General features: G+C 30.2%; 1 protein-coding gene across 1 annotated transcript in view; it reads right to left on the minus strand.

Annotated features, from left to right (window-relative positions):
* Nucleotides 1-22,579, minus strand: part of LOC123290746 (dynein beta chain, ciliary) — a 56,104-nt gene extending 33,525 nt beyond the window's left edge. Inside the window, exons 1-16 of the mRNA XM_044871042.1 lie at nucleotides 22,217-22,579; nucleotides 20,081-20,274; nucleotides 19,875-20,014; nucleotides 19,470-19,622; nucleotides 18,230-18,441; nucleotides 16,987-17,502; nucleotides 15,577-15,687; nucleotides 14,855-15,009; nucleotides 13,066-13,108; nucleotides 12,913-13,023; nucleotides 9,787-10,483; nucleotides 9,024-9,430; nucleotides 6,150-6,319; nucleotides 5,405-5,960; nucleotides 4,059-4,331; nucleotides 1,946-1,975 (exon numbers count right to left, since the gene is read on the minus strand). Of these exons, the coding sequence (XP_044726977.1) occupies nucleotides 1,946-1,975; nucleotides 4,059-4,331; nucleotides 5,405-5,960; nucleotides 6,150-6,319; nucleotides 9,024-9,430; nucleotides 9,787-10,483; nucleotides 12,913-13,023; nucleotides 13,066-13,108; nucleotides 14,855-15,009; nucleotides 15,577-15,687; nucleotides 16,987-17,502; nucleotides 18,230-18,441; nucleotides 19,470-19,622; nucleotides 19,875-20,014; nucleotides 20,081-20,274; nucleotides 22,217-22,579 (4,131 nt within the window). The remainder of the gene's footprint in view (nucleotides 1-1,945; nucleotides 1,976-4,058; nucleotides 4,332-5,404; nucleotides 5,961-6,149; nucleotides 6,320-9,023; nucleotides 9,431-9,786; nucleotides 10,484-12,912; nucleotides 13,024-13,065; nucleotides 13,109-14,854; nucleotides 15,010-15,576; nucleotides 15,688-16,986; nucleotides 17,503-18,229; nucleotides 18,442-19,469; nucleotides 19,623-19,874; nucleotides 20,015-20,080; nucleotides 20,275-22,216) is intronic.
* Between the last annotated feature and the right edge of the window lie 649 nt (nucleotides 22,580-23,228).

Raw genomic sequence — 23,228 nt, forward strand, 5'->3', positions numbered from 1 at the left:
AATGGTTTGGATCTATGTTGGAGGAGTCGAACAGAATAATACGGAAGACAATGTTATAAAATATATTTAAAAAAATCCTAACTTCGATAAAGAAATAACGTGTGAAACCCTGAACACTGAAGGGAAAAAATAAATCATTCAAAGTGGGAGTTGAATGGTCCCAAAAGGATCTTTTATCCCAGGTTTTTGGCCGGAGGGTGTAATTGTGAGAAGATTTAATCTCAATTTATTTCGATCAAACCAAGGGACTAAACAATCATGGCAAACAAATGAACAAGCAGAAAGTAATGTGCAAGAACTTTGAAAAATTCAAAGTAATGCATCAAAATATGCAAGGTGCCTCAAATAAAGTAAACGAACTTGAAATAGCCATAACAGAACAAAACATAGATATCGTTATGCTTACCGAACATTGGGCAACACAGGCAAATGTGGATCTCATCAATCTAAAAGGCTTTGAATTAAGTGCCAAATATTGCCGTAATACATACAAACATGTTGGAGTAGGCATATGGACTAGGGCGTGGCTTGTTAAATATTGTAGTGAACTAAATTTAGTGTCTTTTTGTACAGAAAAGGTTTTCGAATGCACGGGAATTCAAATTGTTTGGAAGGTCATAAGTATGTGTTGCTTGTAATATATCGATCTCCCTACAGTGATGTAAATACTTTTCTAGAAAATCTAGATATGATCTTAAGTCACATTAAGCCAGAGAAAAATAATTTAATCTTAATGGGTGATTTAAATATTGATTATTCAGTTAGTAGTGTACCTCAAAAAAAACTGATCGATATACTCAAATCTTATGGTTGTGATAACATAATTAGGGGGGCAACCCGCATACAGAAATGTTCTGCTACAAGTATTGACTACACAATTATTAATGACAATTTAAAACAGTGTTCAGTGTTGGAAATCTTAGACCTTATGATATCAGATCATACGAAATTGTATTTTCTCAATAATCCCGAAGATTTAGCATGTCTATTTCTGTGGTTTTATTAAATTAAACAAAAAAATATTTATTTAGAATTTCAAAAAGTAAATACACAGGTAAATGCGAACTTAAAAAATAGAAGTCTATGAATATCAATAAAGCAAGAGAAAAAGCACTCTGTCTATTTTGTCCTATGGGACAATCCTACTAAGGAAGACTATCTACCGATTTTAATTGGAATCTTCTTATAGGCCACTTTATAGACGTAGAATATTATACAGATGTACGACTTCGCCATAATTATGATTGTTAATTATAGTCACGCATTGATAGAAGTAGAAAATTTATAAGAAACACACAACACGATCAAGTACAATAATTATAAGAAAAGCACACAACACGATAAAGTACAAAATTTTTTATAGGGTACCGCAAATACACAACACAGTAATATAAAGAGTATTTTTAAAAACACAAACACGTAAAAGTCAAGGTGAACAATATTTTTAAATAATGAAAGAAATTAGCTGTCAAAACTCACGTTTTAAACACAATAATAAAAATTTTTCTACAAAATAAATAAATACATCAACCAACACATTCCATAATCGTTCTATAATCTTTTATTCAATGAGAACGATCAGCTGGGTGACATAATGAAAAGTTCATTTTTTACTATCGTGGCGCTGAGATATTAAAATATACTCGGATACAAATTCTCGACAACAACACAATCTGTTTCTCTATCTCCGTTTTAATGTCTATCTCGAAAGGTAATTCACAGCTTCTAGGAACCAAAACACTATACTTCTAGAACACGTCTTGACACTATCCTTTCTTTATTCAATTGTCAACTGTGTCAACTGCCGTTGACACAGTATATAGATTATCCTAAGTAATACAAATTTCAGAAATTTCAAATATCTTTTTACAAAAATTTATCTATGTACACTCAATATAATTGTCTATGTACACTCAATATAAATTAAAATATACCCAATACTTACTGTATATTTTGGAGGCAATGAAGTTAAATTCTGTAACAGAACAACTTTCACATATAATTATCATGTGTTATTTACAAAAAAAGTTTGGAAAGTGCATATTTTTGGTAGGATTTTAGATTGCTCGATGACAACACAAAAATTTAAAACAAAATGATGATCATTTTTCTAATTATTAAAATAAAATTCATTCACTAAAGCGCTTAATAATTGATAAACGGGAAGCAATTTTTAATATTCTAGATTGTTTCTAAGCGGCATGCCCAGACGTTTTTAATTTTTTGCGGTAATGATCGAACAATCGTAATATAATTAAGATTTAAACAATCTAATTAAAATTCATGATTTTTTTAAATATAAAATTAAACTAATTGTATATGATATTTACAAGAGAGTAAGTATTATTATGACTACCGCCAAACATGGTGTGAGTAAAAATTCGTTAAAATTAAGTAAGTAAAATATAGGTAGGGACCTGTCAGTTGGACTTGGGGGATCAAATTAACAAATAAACATATAAGAATAAAATAATTATCGATTCTTTGTTACATATTACAATAATTAAAACACCCATGATATATTATTTTTTAAATGATTGCGAAGGGTTTTTCGTATAAAATGGTAAAACTTTCGATTTAAATTAAATTTTAGATTTAGATTAAACTTCGGTATGAGATATTATGAAAATTTTTATGATAATTTGTATGATATATGAAAAATCAGCCAAATTCAGGGCCCGATTTGGCTATTTTGCTGCTCTGAGCAAAAATAATGTTCGTCGCTCTTTACACTAACACTAGGTAAGTCATGAGTTTGTTTATCCAAAGATGGGATGTTATAATATTGTCGAAATTATATAATACTAGCTTTATATCCGCGCGCTAATGCGTATAATGACTGGTAAAGACCACCACATTTATAGCCTTCATTTCATTTATCCCCTTTCCATAACCTTCGAAATAGGGGTAGGGATTGTTTTATACAAGTAAAATATATGTACAGTTTTCAATTTAAAAAAAATGTAAAATAGTCATAATTCATTAAGTATATCAGATAAATGGCCATGAATTGTATTTCGTTTACCATTTTTACAGAAATTTTTAATTTATGTTTCAAAATCATGCTCATAGATGGTGCAGTAAAATGTCAGGAATTCGCATATGTCAGTCTGTGGCTTCTGAATAAGTATACAAAAGTTCAGAAGAATGTATTTATGTATGCATGTTTGTAAGCTCTGAGTAAAAAAATAAGAGGCGTCCACTAACTTGCAGTAGGTTTGTGACAACCTTATTATAATACTTATATACAAACAACTGGAAATAATTAATTTTACAACGTTTGTGGAGAGTTCCCGTCAATAAACGGAAGGGGTTGCTATAGGTTAAGAAATATAACATCGGTAAAAAATTCGGGAGAATTTTTTTGTGCTCTCAATATAAAATTTAAACATATGTATTGAAATAGTTGGATTCCTTCTTTCCTATTTCGGTATTTCTTCTTCTTTGTTTCGACTTGGTTGTCTTGCAATTTTCTTAGAGGACATCATTAAAAAAATTGTAAGACGTAACACCACTTTAAAATCATTGGTCTGTCTAAGGATTTAAAGCTGCAAAAGTAGCACTTTTTTCAAGAAAAACTTTAGAAAAAACTTTTTTGTGGGTTTGCTAAACATGGTAATTTTAATAAGATATTTTTCCCCAGCGCTCTCAATTTTCTCGTCCCTTATTTTTGTCGCTCTCGGAAATTGCCCGGCTGGCCTCTACTTAGATCGGGCGCTGGCCAAATGTAACCCGTAGCTTCGAGTTTTCTAGTTTCAGGAGACAAAATTATATAGAAAAAACATGGATGAAAAGCACTGGAACCACCTGGGACCAGGACATAGGAAGAAAAGAAAATTTTTGTTGCTAACGGTTAATATAGAGAAATAGTATTCAGACTAGCTTTATTTGCTCAAAACAAAATAAGCATTTAATTTGTTCCCCCATATTCTAACTGATTAATTTTATAAAAGCTTTTTTAACTCAACATCATTTTAAACAAGCTAAATTTAAAAAATGTATTTACATAAAAATGAAAGAAAAAGTGAAGTCACTCTATAATGCAACAATTTGAATACCTTTGTTGATTTCATTAATTGTATCCAATGACGTTCACGTATAGCTGGATTTTGCAACTCACCAACAGCCTTCAAGGATGTTAACATATTTTTAACTTTAGACTCTAATTTAATAAATGTATCCCATGTTCTCATTTCCTTATCTAATAAGCGTATGTCTTTTGCAAACTTTTTACATTCAATATCCATATTTTCAACATCAATTTTACGCCATGGAGTTGTTTTCCAGTTTTCAACACTTGTATGTACTATAAATGCATAGTCCCATAATTGCTGCAAATCATTTTCAAGTTACAGTTCAAGCTTATTACAATAGAAACCAGTAATTTTAGGATACAGGCGGTACATCCTATACATACACAGTAGGGGAGGAGTGACTTAAACGCAAATTGACTTCCAAAAAATTGTAAAATAATTTAATTGGTCAATTTAAATAAAATCCAAAAACAATTTGCTGTCTTTATCGTTGCATTTAATTACTAAATTATCTCACTTTGTTTAATTATTAAGGGATATATCAAGCTGAAAGCGCAAAAAACACGCGTTTAAAGTTTAGACGTTTACACTAAATTAAATTTTTAATTTTTGATGCGTTTATCTTCGTGGATATTTATCCGACCAGCATGAAATTTTCAGAGAATATACTTAAACATATGTCCATTCCGGAAATGAAAAAAAATTGATTTTCTGAAAATTCTAACTGGATATAACCCCTTAAAGAAAATTGTTACAATTCTCAGAATCCAGAGATTAGCTTTTATTATAAATAAGCCACATTCTTTAATAGAGCAGAAGTTGCATTATTTGAATTTAAAAATATTAGGACCGCATTTTTTCAATGAATTGTTTATATCTCGAAACTGTTAATATTTCGAAAAACGTGAACTTTACAAAAAAATTACAACGGTCCTCTTTTTACGTGAACTGGCCAAAAAATTTAGAGTAACTATATTCAGTTCAAAATATTCGATATTCGACTATTTCTATGGAGTGGGCTATATACAAAAATTGGAGAAACAGGCCTTCTGGCAACATTCAACACCCTTGAATACTTGCACTCAGACTACTACACCGAGCTAAAAAGAAAAATTTGGCATAATTGGCTTGGCTTAGTTTTTCTTAAATGTACTTTCTCAACGGCTACAGATATCTAGTTATAATTTTTTGTTCAAAAATGAATTCAAATTGTGAATTGGAAATTACTTTTGAAAACTTTTGTAAATTGTTCCCAGGGTCATTTACAAATAGCTTGGTCTTCATTTTGAAATAAACGTAGTTGTTTACTTGAGGGTAGTTTTAACAAATTTAGAGAGAAATCTTCTAATAATTCAATTATTTTGTCCTACCTTTAACATTTTTAATTCTTTTCGACATTGTTTTAACAGTTTGAATTCTGGTGCTGTTATTTCAAACAGCGACGCTGATTGTTGTATGTCACGCATTTCTTTTTCAAAACGATCAATATCACCACTTGTACGATTCATTAAATAATATGGATTTTCACAAGTAAACTTCATGAATTCATATCGTTTAAAAACTTCACGATAATATACCACCCGTGCTTCAAATTCCACAATTTTGCGTCTAATGCATATAACTTCAGCTGCTTGTAATGGTGCAACATGTTGTTTTACATTCAATGCAATCTTTTTTGTATTTTGCCACTGTTCAGGTAATTCCTGTAATAAAACATTCACTTCTTCTGGTATATCCTGATCATAGAATTTCAATAGTTCAATTGTTTCTTCCAATGGATCGAACATTGCATCCGTTTTTTCTTGCATTTCTTTGACATTTAATAAGTATCCCATTACACTTACTAATGCAGTGTAATCACCTTCAACTACCGGTTGTTGTAAGCCAGAATCGGCTTTTGATATAAATTCTGCCAAATTGCATAAGCTATTAAACAAAAAAAATTTATTTATATTATTTTTTATTATTAATTATCAATATTGATAATTTTATCATCCCCTTTTTCCGAAATATCAGTTATTAATTTTTGATGAAAATCACAATAGCAAAAAATATGAATAATTTCGACTAAATATTATTGAGCAAGACATTCTAATTAAAATACCATGAACATACCTGTTTGTAACATTGTTTACTAAATGTTCTTGGAACATCCAAATCCATTTTTGTACTAGACTTAACAATGCTTGTTTAAATGGTCGTATATCTAAATTCAACCAAACATTGAAAATATGTTCCAATTCCAAATCTTCAATTTCAGTCGAAAGTGATTCAAAAGTATCAATCTAAAATTAAAAAAATAATAACAGTTAATTGTTAAATAAAAACCATGAATCATTAAAGCTAAACGAGCGTTTATCACTGCTGTAACGAACAGAGTAATAAAACGAGATGGGATCAGCCTAATTTATAATAAATAGGTAACAGGAGGCTTTCCTACCATGTTTACAATATCATTATTTCATGCGCAATATGTTCGCACAGCTTTCCAAACTTGATTAGATGGTATTACATTTTGAACCTAGCCAATCAGCATTTCAATATTTTTCGATTAACATTGTGATAACAGCGATAAATAAATTTTTAAAATTCACTTGATACGACAATCCTGCTAAGGAAGACTCTATCTACTGATTTTAATTGTAATATTTTTAGAGATAATTTTATAGATATAGAATGTTATATAGATGTAATGTATCGCCATAAGTATGGTTGTTAATTATATACTATTTAGAGTGATTACTTACGATTAAATTATTTAGGTTTACTATAGGAAATGAAACATTTAAGGTTGCAATAGGGAATATTCATATATATATTTTTTATTTTTTTATTTATTGTTTGCACCGTTATAACAAAGTAAAAAATATAAATACTGCTTAAAAATGCTGTAATTAAGTATAAAAAAATATTAAAAATACATTATTTTAAATTATTTTGAGATATTTAAACGCAGTTTTTTGGCGCTTTCTGTTGATGACGTATAAGTACGTGCCCTGATAAAAAAGTCCGACACAATCCAATTAAAAATTTCCAATTCATTCCAACTAAATTCCAACAGAAAGAAATGAATGTTTTATCATAAAGCATAATGCAACTGAAGTAAAATTATTCTACTATAAATTTTTATTATTTTTTCAACGCTAATTAACTGAATAAAAACCACGAATAAAGTTCATACGGTAAAGTTATTATTTTTTTATTTATATTTCTCCCAAAATATTTACAATGTTCTATGGGCGAGAATTTTATTTTAATTTGATCTATATCTAGGCAACCGTAACAACGTATAGACATGTGCACATTGCATAAAAATATTATTTCATGTTTTCAAAAAAACCAGATTTTTAAAAATATTTTTTTTGAATATTTTCCAATTAAATCCGACGAAACCATTAAATCAGTTTTGATTGGAATGAATAAAAAAATTTTTCCATTCATCTCTCTTAAAATTTGATTTAAAATTTTGAATTGGTTCCAATGAAATTAATTGGAATGATTTGGAAATTTTGTTCCCAACTGAATCCCATTTGTTCCAATGAATTTAATTGGAAATTTTCCAATTTATGTATCGGATTTTTTTATCAGGGTGATCTGTCAATTGGTGACAGTTCAATGTATAATTTACACTTAAAAAAAATGAATTTACAACATAGAATTTACACTCGTTATCATTAAGTTTTCTAATAAAAAGCCGTAGAATAATAGAAATTAATGTAATATCATACCAAATGTAAGTAAATTATGCCATACAGTATGTCAACAAATTTGATAAGCCAGTACTATGATGTACTTTAAGATGATGTACTCAAATTTCATTATTTCTCACCAGAATTAGCTTGAACGAACTGCTAAGCGTTCGTGCGCGTGCGCATAGTAAAAGCACACTTTCTAATCAATATGACTTTGTGCTACACACTCATACGAACATTTTGAGCCAGGTACCATAAAAAGTCATATTGTTCCATAGAATAGGGAATATTCATGAAATTTAAATTCCATCATACGATAATCGTCAATTTGGTTGATGACAAAATTTTTGCTCAAAAGTGCGAATTTTTATAATAACGTTTGTATCTCAAAAACGTTGAGGAGAGGTGAAAAGAGTCAAGTGACATAAATTTTTTTAAATCATCTATTATATGAGATATAATAAGTTTCAAGTCACATATTAGATCGAATACAATCACTTGTTCTCTTAAAAACACTGAGTTTTAGGAAAAAATGTCGCGAGACTAAAAATGGTCAGAATACCAAAAATAAAAGGTCCAATGACTGTTTTCTCAAATTTTATTATTTCTCAGTAGAATTAGCTTGGACGAACTTCTAAACGTTTACGCGCATGTGCATAGTAAAAGCACAATTATTGTTCCATAGAATTGTAGCCCTCTTACCTTTTCCAGGCTTTATTTCTTACAATAGTTGGCTATTGATAAATGGTAAGTAATCAGGTGGTCTATATTGAAACTACTGAAAAAGCGGTCCACTTCCTGTCAAATAGTACAAATTTTTATCGCCAGTTGGCGGGATTTATGTGATTTGAAATTGAATATTTTTATTGACTTTAAAAAATGGTAAGTACAAGTATTTTCATCTGGTAGTCGAAATTGTAACTACTGAATAAGGGTCTACTTCTGATTTTAAATAGTACGAATTATTATCAGTTGGCGAGTTTTAACTCCCAGATATCAATATTTGAATATAATATTTTTGGTTTGTTTTGGCAACCAAAAAATTTTTGTGAATAATAAATAAAATGTCTTCGAATAAATATTGGTGTGTAGCTGAATTTAATTTAGTAAATATTATTTTTCATGAATTTTCTAAGGAAAATTAACAAACCGAAGGGAAATTTGGAAACTAAGTGAATTTATTTGTTTACTTTTAATGCAATAAAAAGCTTGTAAAAAGCTTGCAGGTACTTTAAAAATACTTTTTTCTTGCTTACGATATTTATTTATATATCATATGATAACATCTATAACTTACTTCTTCACGAAACTGCTCTAATTTGGGTGCACAAGGTTTGGGTGCACTTGAATCATCAACTTGCACCAATTCGCGTTCCAGTTGTGTTAATTGACGTGAATAAGTTAAAAATGTTTTCATATACAATTTCCTATTTTCACACCATAAATATGCATAACTTTCAAAACGTTTACAATATTCATTGATTTGTCTGATAACATCTTGGACATTTTGTTCAATATCTAACCACATTTCATGTATCTCAAATGCTTCTGATATATCTTTTAAATATGACATGTCCATTGTTTTTGATAAACGAGGAACTAGCACTGCCATATTAACAATATCCTCAATCAAACTTTGAATAATCTCCGTAAAATTATTCGGCTCATCACTTGTCAATGATGGTGTAAATGCAATTTTTGTACCTAGCAAAAGGTTATAAAAAATACAATGCAAAAAAATCTCGTCGGAACTGCAGAAACAATTAACTTAAGCACGAATCGTGTTGAGAAATATTATTTTTCCATCCAGTTGAAAACAATGAGATTAGTTTATCATCACTGTATTTACGCAGTTATGGATCCAGAAGAAGAATGTATTAGTCCTCAAAACCTTTTATTGAGCAAAACAAACTTATGTTAAAATAGGCGTTTTATAATAATAGCCCAGAAAAATAAGAAAAAACAAATCGATCTGTTTAAAAAACCCAAGTGAAGTACACGCTCATACTTCCTTAAAAACTTGATATATTAAAAAGTAATTTTTATTTTATTGTACTTACCCTTTAATTCCATTTGTATGACAAATAAAGGTGGCAAATCATTTTCACAATCCATATGTTCTGATAAATATCCAAGACTACAACCAATAGTATAAAACAAAGAATCACGTATGATTTTATCAATAAAATTAACATATTCATTCCAATTTTGATTGTTATCGATGTCAGTAATATTAAATAAAACTCGATTTTTTTCTAATAATTCTTCAACAATCGTGGCCGCTTGTTTTATTTCATCGTAGCGTTTATTCACTCGTTGAATTCGATCATCTAAATTTAATGTTGAATCTTTTTTTGAACCATGATGACGTTCAAATAATGGAATATTACGCCATACTGACATGCTATTTTTGATTTCTGTTATATTAGTTTGGGTGGCTTTAATGCATGCTTGTAAATTTTTAACTAAATCATGTAATTTAGTCATGTATTCCCATAAACCATCGGAATTCCAATCATATTCCTCCGAACCTTTTGCTATTAATTGATCAATTACTTCAATTTCAGCGCTGATTAAGTTAAATTCAACATCACGACTTGTATTTCGAATACGATTATACCATTCAATTGTTGTATGTAGACTGTTTGTATAACGACGAAACGTGTCACCTTTTTCAGCTAATTTTAGAGCTTCTTCAGGTACTTCACCGTGATTTTCTAAGTTTATGTAACGCACTTCACGTAAAATTTCTGTAATCTTTTAGATTAATTATTAGTCAAACAATATAAACATAATTACCACTACAAACCGTATGTAAATTGTCTTTCTACCTAATTTTCTGAAGCATGAATTTTGTAAATTCAGGATGGCTTTAAACTTGCAAGATAATTACAAACAAAATGTGTCGAGCATTGTAAACAGAAAAAAAGTCTATTGCGTCAAAAATCACTTATTTCGTATCTTTGCAATGAAACATATCAACATTTTACGTTTTTTTTATTAAAAACATTAAAAGGTTATGGGACCTCACTCTTCTCTAGCCGTGAAGTAAAATTCTGTGAATAAAATGTTTGAACTAGAAAAAGTGTGTTTTATTAGAACAATTAAAGTGAAAGTTCCAGGTGAAGTTATTTTGATTAAATAGCTTCCAACATGCCACAGAAATTATAGAAGGTACGCTCAAAGAACCGAAGAATCCGGAGGCTCTTGCAAGTACAGAATATGACTACATATGAAGTACAATGTAAAAATTACAAAACTGGGAATGTAAATGCCATGAGGGTATTAACAAATTCAATGAGTGAAGAAGCTTTACAAAAGGTGATGCGCTTTCAAAAAGCCCGGCAAGTGTGGTTTTGAGCTTCACAGTCTATATGAAGCTTCATCCGAAAACCAGTTGTAAGACATATGCAATTAGCTCTTTCAATTTGAGTGGAAAGACAGTTTGGACGTTGCAACACATTTTTCGGAGTTGAAGAACCTGTGGTGTGAATTAAATATGAGATTCGTGAAGAAAAACAGCCAAAGTTATCAGAAATGCTTCTGAACTATAAGAGTGATGAGAAACGTACTACGGAAATTTTGTCGGACCAATTGTGTGTTTTTGAAAAAGACTTAAAAGAATCAATGGTTGCAAAAGCCGTCAAGACAACAACTTATCAAAAGAACACCAGAAAGAAAAAGGGGAAATGTTTTTACTGCAAATCCGATGAGCATTGGATAAAAAATGTCAAAAATTAATTGCGGATGGAAGACCAACAAAGCAGTAGCAGGCAGAAAATTAGTTTTCATTTAATATAACTACCTTAGGTCTTATATGTGCTGACAATGGTGAGAACTTTATTGGAGGCCTCAGTGAAGTACAGTAACTCCTAGAGAAGAATGGTTTATTGATAATGGTGCAACTAGGCACATAACAATGAATAAAGATAAATTTATTGACTATAAGCACTTTAATGAACCATACGGAGTATCAACTGCTCATGGAAAAGTAGTTGCAGCTGTAGGTAAAGGACTTTTAAATATTATCGCTAACGTAAATTCATAGTCAACGTCAGCCTAAGTTATTGCATGAAGTATGGTACGTTCCAGGTGCAAATATTTCAGTACTAGTTGCTCATGAGAGGTTAGTAAACAGTAAGCTTGAGTCATCAGCAAGCGAGTATTGGTTAACTGTATGGGGTGTCTGTATTTTACAAGGTAGTCGAAAATTAGGAAACGGACTTTTAAGGTCTGATTTTATATAAGTAATAGAAATAAAATCCTTAGCATGCTCAGATAGCAATTTACTACACCTCTATCATGAACGTATTGGACATCAAGAGACACGTCCGAAATATTCTTTTGAAATAATGAATTTTAAAGTAGATGTAGAAAAAGAGTTTTGTGAATATATGGCAAAGCCCATAGATTATCTTTTAGTCGAAGAGTTAAGGTTACTATAGCAGGTGAATTATAGTTTCAACCGATGATTGTGGACCTTTTGATGAATCGTTTAGTAAGTTCACATATTATGTTTCTTTTAAGGATCATTTTACAAAAGTACGTTATATACTTCTTCTTAGGCAGAAATCAGAAGTAATTTTAGCGTTAAAGGATTTTATCGAATTAGTAAAAAATTTAGGTCCTAGAATAAAAGAGATTTTAAGTGACAACGGCGGGGAATTCACAAGTGATTAGGTTAAAAAGTTGCTTTGCAAGTGTGGTATCGTTCAAAGATTCACTATTGACTCCGTATACACCTCAGCAAAATCTTATTAGCGAACGTGAAAATAGGACAATAATTGAAATGGTTAGAACTCTGAAACATGTTAAGCCACAAGCCAAATTTCCTCCTATTTCCTATGCCAAACAGCTGTTTATATTTTAAACAGAACTGGAAAATCGTCAGTACAGAATGTGAGTTTATTATAGTTGTGGACTGAGAAGAAACCCAGAATACATCATCTCCGTGCCATAGATTCTACTTGTTACCCCCTGCACTTCGCGCACCATAAAAAATTTATTGAGTGAAAAAACTGATTTCCTTGCTTCTATAACTTAAAAACTAACCACAGCTGAGACCCATGAACTTGAGAAATTTTGTTAAAAAAAAGCCCACCTTCGGAACTTTCGATTTAGAGCTATTTTCCATATGGTTTGTGTTTGCGTAGGGGCGAGGATAGTGTAACTTTTTTTTTACGTACTTGTGGATTTAAATTTAAAGCCAACTGCTGCTTAGAGCCTTTTCGTACTAATATCGGTTGTTTTAAATTGCATTCAATTTTATCGGATAATGAATTACACCAATCACTGAACTGTTTTTGTTTAAACTTTTCTAATTTTTCCATTAAAATATCATATCTTTTAAATAATTCACCGGCTTTTGGAGTTGTGTTGATTCTAAATATAAAAAAAATAATTTTATTGCGTTTAAAAATAATGAATAATAGTGCTGATTATTATCCGTAAATTTTTTCTGCGGGTAATGGTTAATAGAAACTGCGTGCATAAAGTAAAGTATACCTTCTCTTCTCTCATCGCTGTTTGATCTGTCTAACTCTGAGTATGGTGCTGTTTCCAGAATAGTATTCGTGGCGTGCAGGACTAAATTTAGCTCCACGTAAGAATATGTAAGTTCCGTATTTTTTCATTATAATTTTATAATCAGTTTTTATACAATGATTTCATCAATTATGTAATAATATTGCCTTTATTTTTAAAATTGGATTTATTTTAATATATACACAATATTATTACACGACATATGAAATCGTTATGTCAAAATGTTTGTTACTCAATCAGATCACTACACTCCATTACCATATAAGATGCTTCACACTTTCTGCCGAGTCACACAACACACATATTCTAGCTCCATCAACTTTCACACTTCCCCACTTAAACCCATACATTCTAAAATTTTCAATCAAATATCTCTTACTTCTGTTACACACATACACATACACATCCACATATCTAACACCTAGTTTATAATGGTCTAAGGTTATAAAGGTGCTTAGACTAACTTTCACGTATCGCTAGCTCTTCAATTTCTCTCTTGATCTTTGATCTCACACAGCCCTCATTCAAATCATGCAATTATTTTTCGTTCATTAAATATCTTATTCTATTCAACGTACGCTCATTCAAACATATTATTTGCAACTCTTTGTTGCTATTATATACCTTTTGCGATAATTAAAAGCTTTTGCCATGCAATAATCCACACTCCTAGTGCCCATTTCAATATTAATTGCTGAATTGGGAATAGATTTTGCTACACCCAACAGTTCTTTAAGGAAATTATGCATTAATGTGTTTACAGTCCTAATATGCTCTCTATAGTTATTACTATTTCCAACCCACAATTCGCTTCCATAAGTTAATATTGGAATTATTAAAGCATTGCATATTTTCAAAATCACGTTTATAGGGAAATTTTCATATCTGTACACATATCTTCTAATACTCATTAAAACTTTCATTGCCCTATCGGTCATACGTTCCACATGCTCTTTCCATTTTCCATTACTACATAGCACTACACCCAAATATTCAAAACAACTAACATTCTCTACAATCACTTCTTTATACTTTCATACTTCATTCATACTACTTTTTCGTTCATTCGTCACTATAATCATTTTTCTTTTTTAACATTCTCAAAGTTTATGAAGCATAGATAAGTTTTGGTTCTTTTCACGGCTAATGATTTGTCTATGATTGTTTTCAACACCAACACATTATCCATTACTGCATAGCCAGTGCAAAATCCGGCCTGGGTATAATTAATGACACTATTATCATTTAGCCATTGTCTTAAACGATCGAATAAAACTTTTGTATATATCTTACTCAAGCTAGGCATAAGTGTCAAACCTCTGTAATTCTGAGGATCAGAAGGACTTCCCTTCCTTTTATATATTACGATATACGTTGCGCCACGATTTGACGATGGAATATTGTTATAATATATACATAACAAGGTAAGGTGGACATTTGAAATTTTAATGTTGGGGTAGCTGGGGGTCAAGGGATATTATAACCATATTCCATCGTCAAATCGTGGCGCAACGTATACCGTAATTTTCCAAAACTTAGTAATTATTAATAGTTCCAGTGAATAAATTTATTTGAAATACGTACGGGTGCTGTAATGATTTAAAGCTGTTAATTGGCAAAGTAATTCTTTGAGATATTTGATAAGCCCAACGTAAGGCACCAGCAACTGGGGGCATATAATCACTAACTTGAATGTAACCAAATTTTTCTAAACGTTCCATTTCTTCTCTAAATAAAATCTGCAAAATATTTATATTTGCGAAAAAATGTTTCAAACAAAAGTTGGTTATTTTTTTATAAGGAATATTTATTAAATTTTACAAGATTAAGGTATATTTTTTAACGGTTAACAAGATGGGTCCTACGGACCCAAGACCCAATTGACCTATGTTGCTCATTTGCGAGCTTGACCTCACTTTTTACGTCCTCAGTACGCTATAAAAATTTCAGCTTGATATCTCTTTTCGTTTTTGAGTAGTCGTGATGACAGACGGACAGACAGACGGACAACCGGAAATAGACTAATTAGGTGATTTTATGAACACCTATACCATAATTTTTTGCTTAGCATCAATATTTTTAAGCGTTACAAACTTGGGACTAAACTTAATATACCTTGCATATTACAATATGCATGGTATAAAAATGCTGCGATTTTAATTTCTGAAAATTATATCTCTGCTAGGTTCTTAGTTTGCTCTTGGAATATGCAAAGAGCATTTGTGTAAAATTTCAAGTCGTATAAAAAAGCATTTTGAGGAAAACGTTCAACAGCTCTTAGTCTATAATAACTATTTTTTATATACCTCTGTGATTTTTAATTCATTTTCCAGTTTTACTAAAATATTGGAGTACTTCGCTGTGAATTCTGTGCGAATTAACGGTCGATCCAGCACACAGCTAACAATATCTATTAACTAAAGAAGATAATAACTTATTACATTTAAAAATAGTTAAAATAACTCATAAATTTTTAATTAACGCGCTGCCGTTGATGACTTTAAAAGGACTAATTGCCTTCAAATTTTACCAAGGCACCAACTACGATAACACTCATTGAAACATTTAAAAAAACAGATCCATCAAGCATTGAAAGTGTTTATAGAATCGCTTTACGTGATTTAGATCCCGACAAACATCCGATATTCGAATTTTGATTTAAATTGTTGAAATGTAGGATCTAAATATTAAAATATATTTCAAATGAAGGACCTGAGGCAAAAAATTTAGATCCTTCAACAACTAATGTGCCTTAAAATCAATCCCACCCATTCACCTTCAACCAATGGTCAAGCAGAGCGCACAGTACAAACTTTCAAGCGAAAATTATACGCATTAAAGTTTGAGCGATCTACAGATTTGAACGATATGGTGCAAGCAATTACCTTTCAGTGCAACACCACACCACTCCCAAATGGTAAAAGTCCAATTGAGTTACATATGAATTTTAAAATTAAATTTTTAATTAAATGAACGATTAAAGAACGATTTAGATAGCTTAGATGATATTATTTGGACTTTCTTTGGAAAAAATTTCTTTGGAAGTGTCTATTATATGAGAAACAACTTGCTAAGTTAAATAAGATTCTTTTTTGGAGAAAATGGCCAAATGTACATTAAATGATACCTATATTTTTGGTCAAAAGTTTAAAAAGTAAAAAGCATTTTGAGAACGGTTTGTAATAATATCTTGTATTTCATAGGAAAGGAGAACGAAATGTAAAAGCCATAAGAACAACTAATTTTGTAAAATTGTTGTACACAGAACGATCGATGTTCTCCCGTCAGGCGTTCTAAGATAAATTCAATTTTCTTGCCTCCTGAAAAGAAGTTGGGTAAAAAATTTTTACGAAAACAATGATAGTTGTTTTCTTTTCAATCTGTTAGATTTGCCTAGCATTACCAATTGTTTGTTTTCGATTGATAGCGCATTGATTAAATGATTAATACTGTGTAATTGGTAATGCGAATGACATAGCCATAATATTAATTGTTCCTGTAAAAATGTTTCACATAGTTCACGCGTTGTTCTTTCGCGCACGGATCAATTGTGGGCTAAATGTAAAAGGAGCAAAGAACCGCCCCCCCTAAGTTTCCAAGTTCTCCTCTTCCGTTTGTTATCCACGCTAACATGACTACAAAAGAGTAAAAATTCATGGCCCACCTTGAATATAAGGATCGAAAGCAAAGTCTGGAAATTAATAAATAATGATTACCTTAAATAAACTTTCTAAATTACTGCAATCATCAAAAGCTTCGCACAAAATTGCAGCTAATTTTAAATCAGCTTCATTAACACGATCGCAAAAGTAATTATAATTATCAGTAAAATTTTCATCATCGGGATCCAATACACCAGTACATTTATTTATAAATTCAGTAAATTCATTTTGAAAATCTGCTGAAATGCCTGTAACACGACAACTTAATATCCTCCCTTTAATTCCACCAATTTCAACTTTCTCTAATTTGGCAAACTCTAATACAGTGTTAAAAAATTCTTGTATTGTTTTCAACCGTGCTATAAATTTATCAAGACGTACAAACACTGCGATGGGTTCAAAAGTCCATAGCTCTGGTTCGCGATCTTTAAATAACCTAGGCATTTTTTTATTACATCCGGCGTAAATTGTTTTAAACTGATTAATCATATCCAAACTGATTTTCAATCGTAATAAGGCTTCATCGATATCACTTTGAAATAAAGAAGCTGGATCTAAATATCTTGTGGCCTAAAAGTACAGATAAGAAAATAATTTGAAATTACCTACAAAAGATCGGTGTACACAGAAATTATCGTACGAGATTTTATTTGGTTTTATCAAAGTTTATAGCTTTATGAGTTATTCGTGCGAATATTGATTATCTTTCATAAAAAATACATGCCTTTAAACTATTATAAAATACTCAAAAAATCAATTCGTGAAAGAAAAACTTTTTTTGAATTATAGTGAAAATTATACCAAACATGAGTAAAACAATAATAATGCAATTTAATTTTTTAGTGCCAGAAAACAACGCACTCCGACTTAACCATTCATGCACTTCTCACGTGCATCCAAAACCAATCTGCCAATCACTTGCTTTTGTATTGCACTGTTAAGAGGAAACTATGTTAAATGAGCTCTAGGCGACTGAAGAAACTAAATTTTTACAACAAAAAATGTCTTTAAGAACGAAAAAATAATATCTATACGTACAAATTAGTCACATTTTTCAGAATTGACGTTACATTCATATTAATGACAACGTTTAGTTGGTCTATTAAAATACAAAAATAAAACAAAAGCGGTCAAGTGTGAGATAGAATCTGGTGCGACCCTTGAGGTCTACACGAATAACTTCCCAGCATAATAAAAAGTTTTAAAAAAATTTTTAAAAATAAGAACTCGATGGACTTGAAACGGCTTTACCGAATGTCATGAAATGCTTTTCTAAATTGAAATAATAGATTCTTACCTGATATATGACTAAATTACAAATTTGTTTTAGTAAAATAATAATTTTCGTTGATTGGCAATAGTATTTTGAATTACTCCATACTAAACAAACTAAATGTAACAATGGTTTTAATACAGGCCCACTGTCAGCAAAATCTGTTTCTTGAAATTGATTAAATATTTTAACTAATGGTTGTAAATATATTTTTATATCTTTTGCTTCGGCCAAGGCTGTAATCATTAAACGAAATCTTTGTGATAGCTCAGTTAGAATGACGCAAAAAAATCATAGCAAGAATAAAATAATTTGTTCAACCTTGAAATTTGGTACAAACATTTTTTTTTTTTGTTTGTTGATATTTTATGATATCGCAGCTAAACTGTTACGCGGATAAAAGCCCTAAAATTGGCGGAAAAACATAGGGTTGGTAAAAAATATAGCTAGCAGTTAAAAAAAATTTTTCTAAACAGTTATTATAGCTTACGCAATTCCTGGTATTTTCATTCTTATCTTTCTGTAGTATTGCAAATTTTCCTTAGTCTCACGCTTTCAACGGTTAACTTTTTTTTTAAAATAATTTGAGTGTGGTGTTTATCGATAATGTGTAAAAGATACTCATAGGATATCAGAAAATTTAATTTTGAATAAAAAGTGCTATACCATTTTGTATGCTTAAGTTAGTGCGAAGATATGACGAGAATCAAGTTTTTATTAAATTATTTTTACTAATTTAAGAATGGTTTATTCTTAAAATAAAATTATAAGTTTTAAAATAAAATAATAAAAATTTATAAAAGAACTAATGAGTACCATCCCTAAATTTCATCCTTTAGTCTTATTTTGGTTCATGGAGTAATGACCGGAGATGGACCAACTCTTTTTCGCTATCACAATGGACCTTATAGTCTAAGTGTGTTCCACCCCAGGACAGCAACTCTAACCTAACCTTTCAATTACACATTTTTTTTTTATGTCAGATCAAAATTGTTTTTAATTTATATGGACGGAGATTTAAAAAAAAAGATAGAAAACTGTTTAAAGGTAAAAGGTCGCAACTAGTCCCAACGACGTATATTGTTAAAATCTTACTCTCTTTTTTGGATATTAACTTTTTTTCGTCCGACGTTTTCCTTAAAAAATCAAAAAACATCAAAAAATTTTGCTGCAAACATTTTACGACAACGGTTTGTAACTTATTTCAAGGATTGTTTGAACATGATTTTCACATTCAGAATATTATTACAAACAATAATTTTACCAGCAACAATATTTTTAAACATTTCACGAAAGCAAGGAAAATATGCGCTATGCGTTCTTTGTAGTATAATTGCCATACATTTAACTCTCTCTTCACAAAACTGCTCATATATATAGTACAAATTGGCGTATCTATTGTTCCAAAATTGAATTTCTGAAAAAAAGAAAATTATCACGATGTCGAACACAAAAATTTCAGTCGATGCATTTATTAAAGTAAGGAAATAATTTTTCCATTCGTCTAGCAATTTTGTGATATCAGACCCTTTCATTTAAATCAATTAACACACAATGGTGGAATTTGAGTCTACCATAAAAAATTGTATTCGGTCTTTCAACTATTACAGTAGGATTTGGTACTGATATAAGAGTGACCCTGTAATGGCTTGTGTAAATATATACTTACCAACAGATGGTAAATTATTACCATCAGGAAAACAAGCTTCTGATGAATCCTCGACTAAAACATCATTAATTTGTTGGGCCCATTTTATAATCACACCTTCAATGGAACTTTTTAAAAATAAGTCATTAATTTCATTGCCCCTAAAATAGTAAATCTGCAATAAATTCTTTTTTTTTTTTTAAAGCATAACTGTGTTTCATTCATACTTTTCCAATTCTTGTGCAACACTTTCCACTTTTTCAATTCCAACAGGCATTGGTAAAACAGTTTGCCCACTAACTTGCCCTTTAACTTGATACACCGTGCTTTTTAAACTATGCACATGAGCTTGAACATCATGTGAAATAATTGCTGGCCATTGTTCATAATTTAAAGGATTTGTTAATAGTGGCACAAATATCTAAACAGTTTTTAAGAAAATTTATCTTAGAATTTTTCATTTTGTTCAGGTTTAAAAATCGTCAAGCAGGAACTAGGAGGTAATCTTAGCGAATTTCTTCCTTAAGAATAATTAGAAACAAGTTATGAGAAATTTTAAAAATTATTAAAAATTTATATATAATTATTATAGTTGTTCAATCAAATAAAATATTGAACACTGCATCAATTCAGGAATTTAAAAAAACATCTCTTTATTAGGTGATTTCGACAAGAGCGACAACATATTGATTTTTAGATGGCAGGATAATAAGAAAGTCACTGTGATAACAAATTGGGACGAAATACATCCATTCCACGAAGTGAAACGTTGGCAAAAGAAAAAAGTCAAAAAGGATGGCTCAGTCAAAGGAAGCAAATATGTAAAGTATCAACAACCTGCACTTCTCCATAATTATAATAAGGGAATGGGAGGTGTTGACCTTCATGACAATGGTATGCAAAACTACCGAATAATTATAAGATCCAAAATACGGTATTGGCCATTATGGCTATCGTGTTTGGATTCAGCAGTTGTTAATGCGTGGAAATTGCAGTGTTTTGTTGACAGATTTAAAAAAAAAGCCAATGTCACAGAACGATTTTCGGGTTGCTATCACCTCAGTTCTAATATTAACTTATGGCGAAGAAACAGGACTTGCTCAAGACGACAATGTTTTGGATGCAAATTTTAAACCCCTACGTGATTTGTCCCGCCCGCGTATCTGGAGAACATCTGGTGATATTGCAAGCCGAAAATTTGCGTCGAAGATGCAAAGTGTGCCATAAAAAAACAATCAATATGTGCAAAAAATGTAATGTACATTTACATACAAAATGTTTTGAGTCCTTCCATATAAGTAAATAAATAACTTTGAATAATTGATAAGCCTAAGTCCATTTAATTTATTTATAAAATCTCTTCCTTTCATCTTTCGATCTATTATTCAAGTAATCTTGTAACATTTTTACAAAAACAACTTTTTGTCAAATACAAGCCAATGTTCCTTTATAGGAACACTATTTTCTGAGCAAACCAATAGTCGGAAAATTACAATTTTAGTTTGATTAAGTTTCTTGAGTCTTAAATATCCCGTAAAAAAGCTCGGCCTGGAATGGGTTAATATAGTTTTTTTTTATACAAAACCATTCACCTTAATAAACAACTATGCTCAGTTTCAAGAAAGTAGCAATTTTCATTTACATAAAAATTTTTAATTTTACTGCAAAGAATTTTAAATGTAGAATATTTTTGAGTACACCCTATATATAAGATTTAATTCACTTAAAATAATTTTATAGATGTTTCTAAACAAGGATAAATGTTAATTTTGCCAAATAAATGTGATTTTTATAATATTTTTTTTTAAACAAAATCATTCAGCTTAGTAAACAAGTATGCTCAGTTTCAAGAGAGTAGCAATTTTCATTCACATAAAATTTTTTAATTTTGTTGCAAAGAATTTTTTATGTAGAATAGTTTTGAGTACACTCTAAATATATATAAATTTAATTCACCTAAAATAATTATATAGAGTGTTTCTAAACTTATCTAAGTTATATAGAGTGTTTCTAAACTTAAAATTATCTAAGTTTATTCGCTGAGATTCCAAATCTCCTACTTGTCGATTAATAATTATCCATTGATACCGATGAACAATATATGCTGTATTATTTATGATTTACCAATATAACTCGAATATTTTTCGCCTACACCGAATTGAAAAATTCTGGGTTATAGACAATATTCTTGAAAAATTGTTTACTTAATTCGAATAATAAATAAATATTTACAATTTGACTTACCAATGACTTAAAGTCAAAAATTAATAATTACAATAATATGTAAAACGAATTTTTAAGTTACATATATATATATATATATATATATATATATATATATATATATATATATATATATTTACCTCATCAACAATCGCTGCCAATTGATCTATTGGTTTGGTGGCCATATCACCCACTATCAAATAACCATTTGCATCGGTTCTTGGCACTGGACCTGGTTGTTTTTTTATAAAATATACTCCTTTTGTTTTTAACTGGGCTAATGGAAATGATGTTGTTGGAATTATATGTGCTGCTTGAGTTAGTATAAAAATCAACAAATTTAATTGATCTCCCGTTAAAAATTCCATCACTGTGGATTTGTATTCCTCTGTTGCCATAACACGATTCCATTTTTCTGGTTTTAGCCGTAATGTTTTTAGCACAAACGAACTCACAAAACTTAATCGTGTATCCGGTGGAAGTGGAGTACCATTTTCTTGCATTTTTCCGATTATTCTTGCATTTTAACAATAATTACTGATAGTGTTGTTATCCTCATAACATCGAAAAAACTAAAAAATAATGTCGCGACATTGCTACTTTAGACTAGATTTAATATCGTCGCGTGTCTTTTTATGATATGATATAAAATCACGGAAAAGGATGTACCTTTCTGTTTATGATTTCTGGAGATGTCCGTATCAGGTCACGCGATAATATTAAACTAAATAAATACATCGCACTGGTCTGGGTCTATTTTCAAAGTTTAAGATGTCATTGTATACTTTGTAATCATAACATTTGTGAAGCATAACATCATGTATATTGTTGTGTACACTAAACTATAGAGTATAGACGATCAATTTATTTTTCTTAAAACACGCTATCATTTAATTTTTAGGATAACATATACATTTTCAATTAATTCAACTTACATTTTAAACCTTAAGGTACTTCTTACATAACTAAACTTACAAAAATAAAATACAAAATTAATTTTAATAAGTACTCTTGACCTGATGTAATTTTGTTTTGAGTGAAAACACGTCAATTTAGATATCAAAGAGGAAGTTAAAAAATAGTAGGTACCTAGAGAATTTAAGGTTTCTTGTCTTCACCGCCAGCCACCCCCCAACAGCCTTTTAATGAAAG

The sequence above is a fragment of the Chrysoperla carnea genome, chromosome 1 (genome assembly GCF_905475395.1).
Source record: "Chrysoperla carnea chromosome 1, inChrCarn1.1, whole genome shotgun sequence".
Taxonomy (NCBI): Eukaryota; Metazoa; Arthropoda; class Insecta; order Neuroptera; family Chrysopidae; genus Chrysoperla; species Chrysoperla carnea.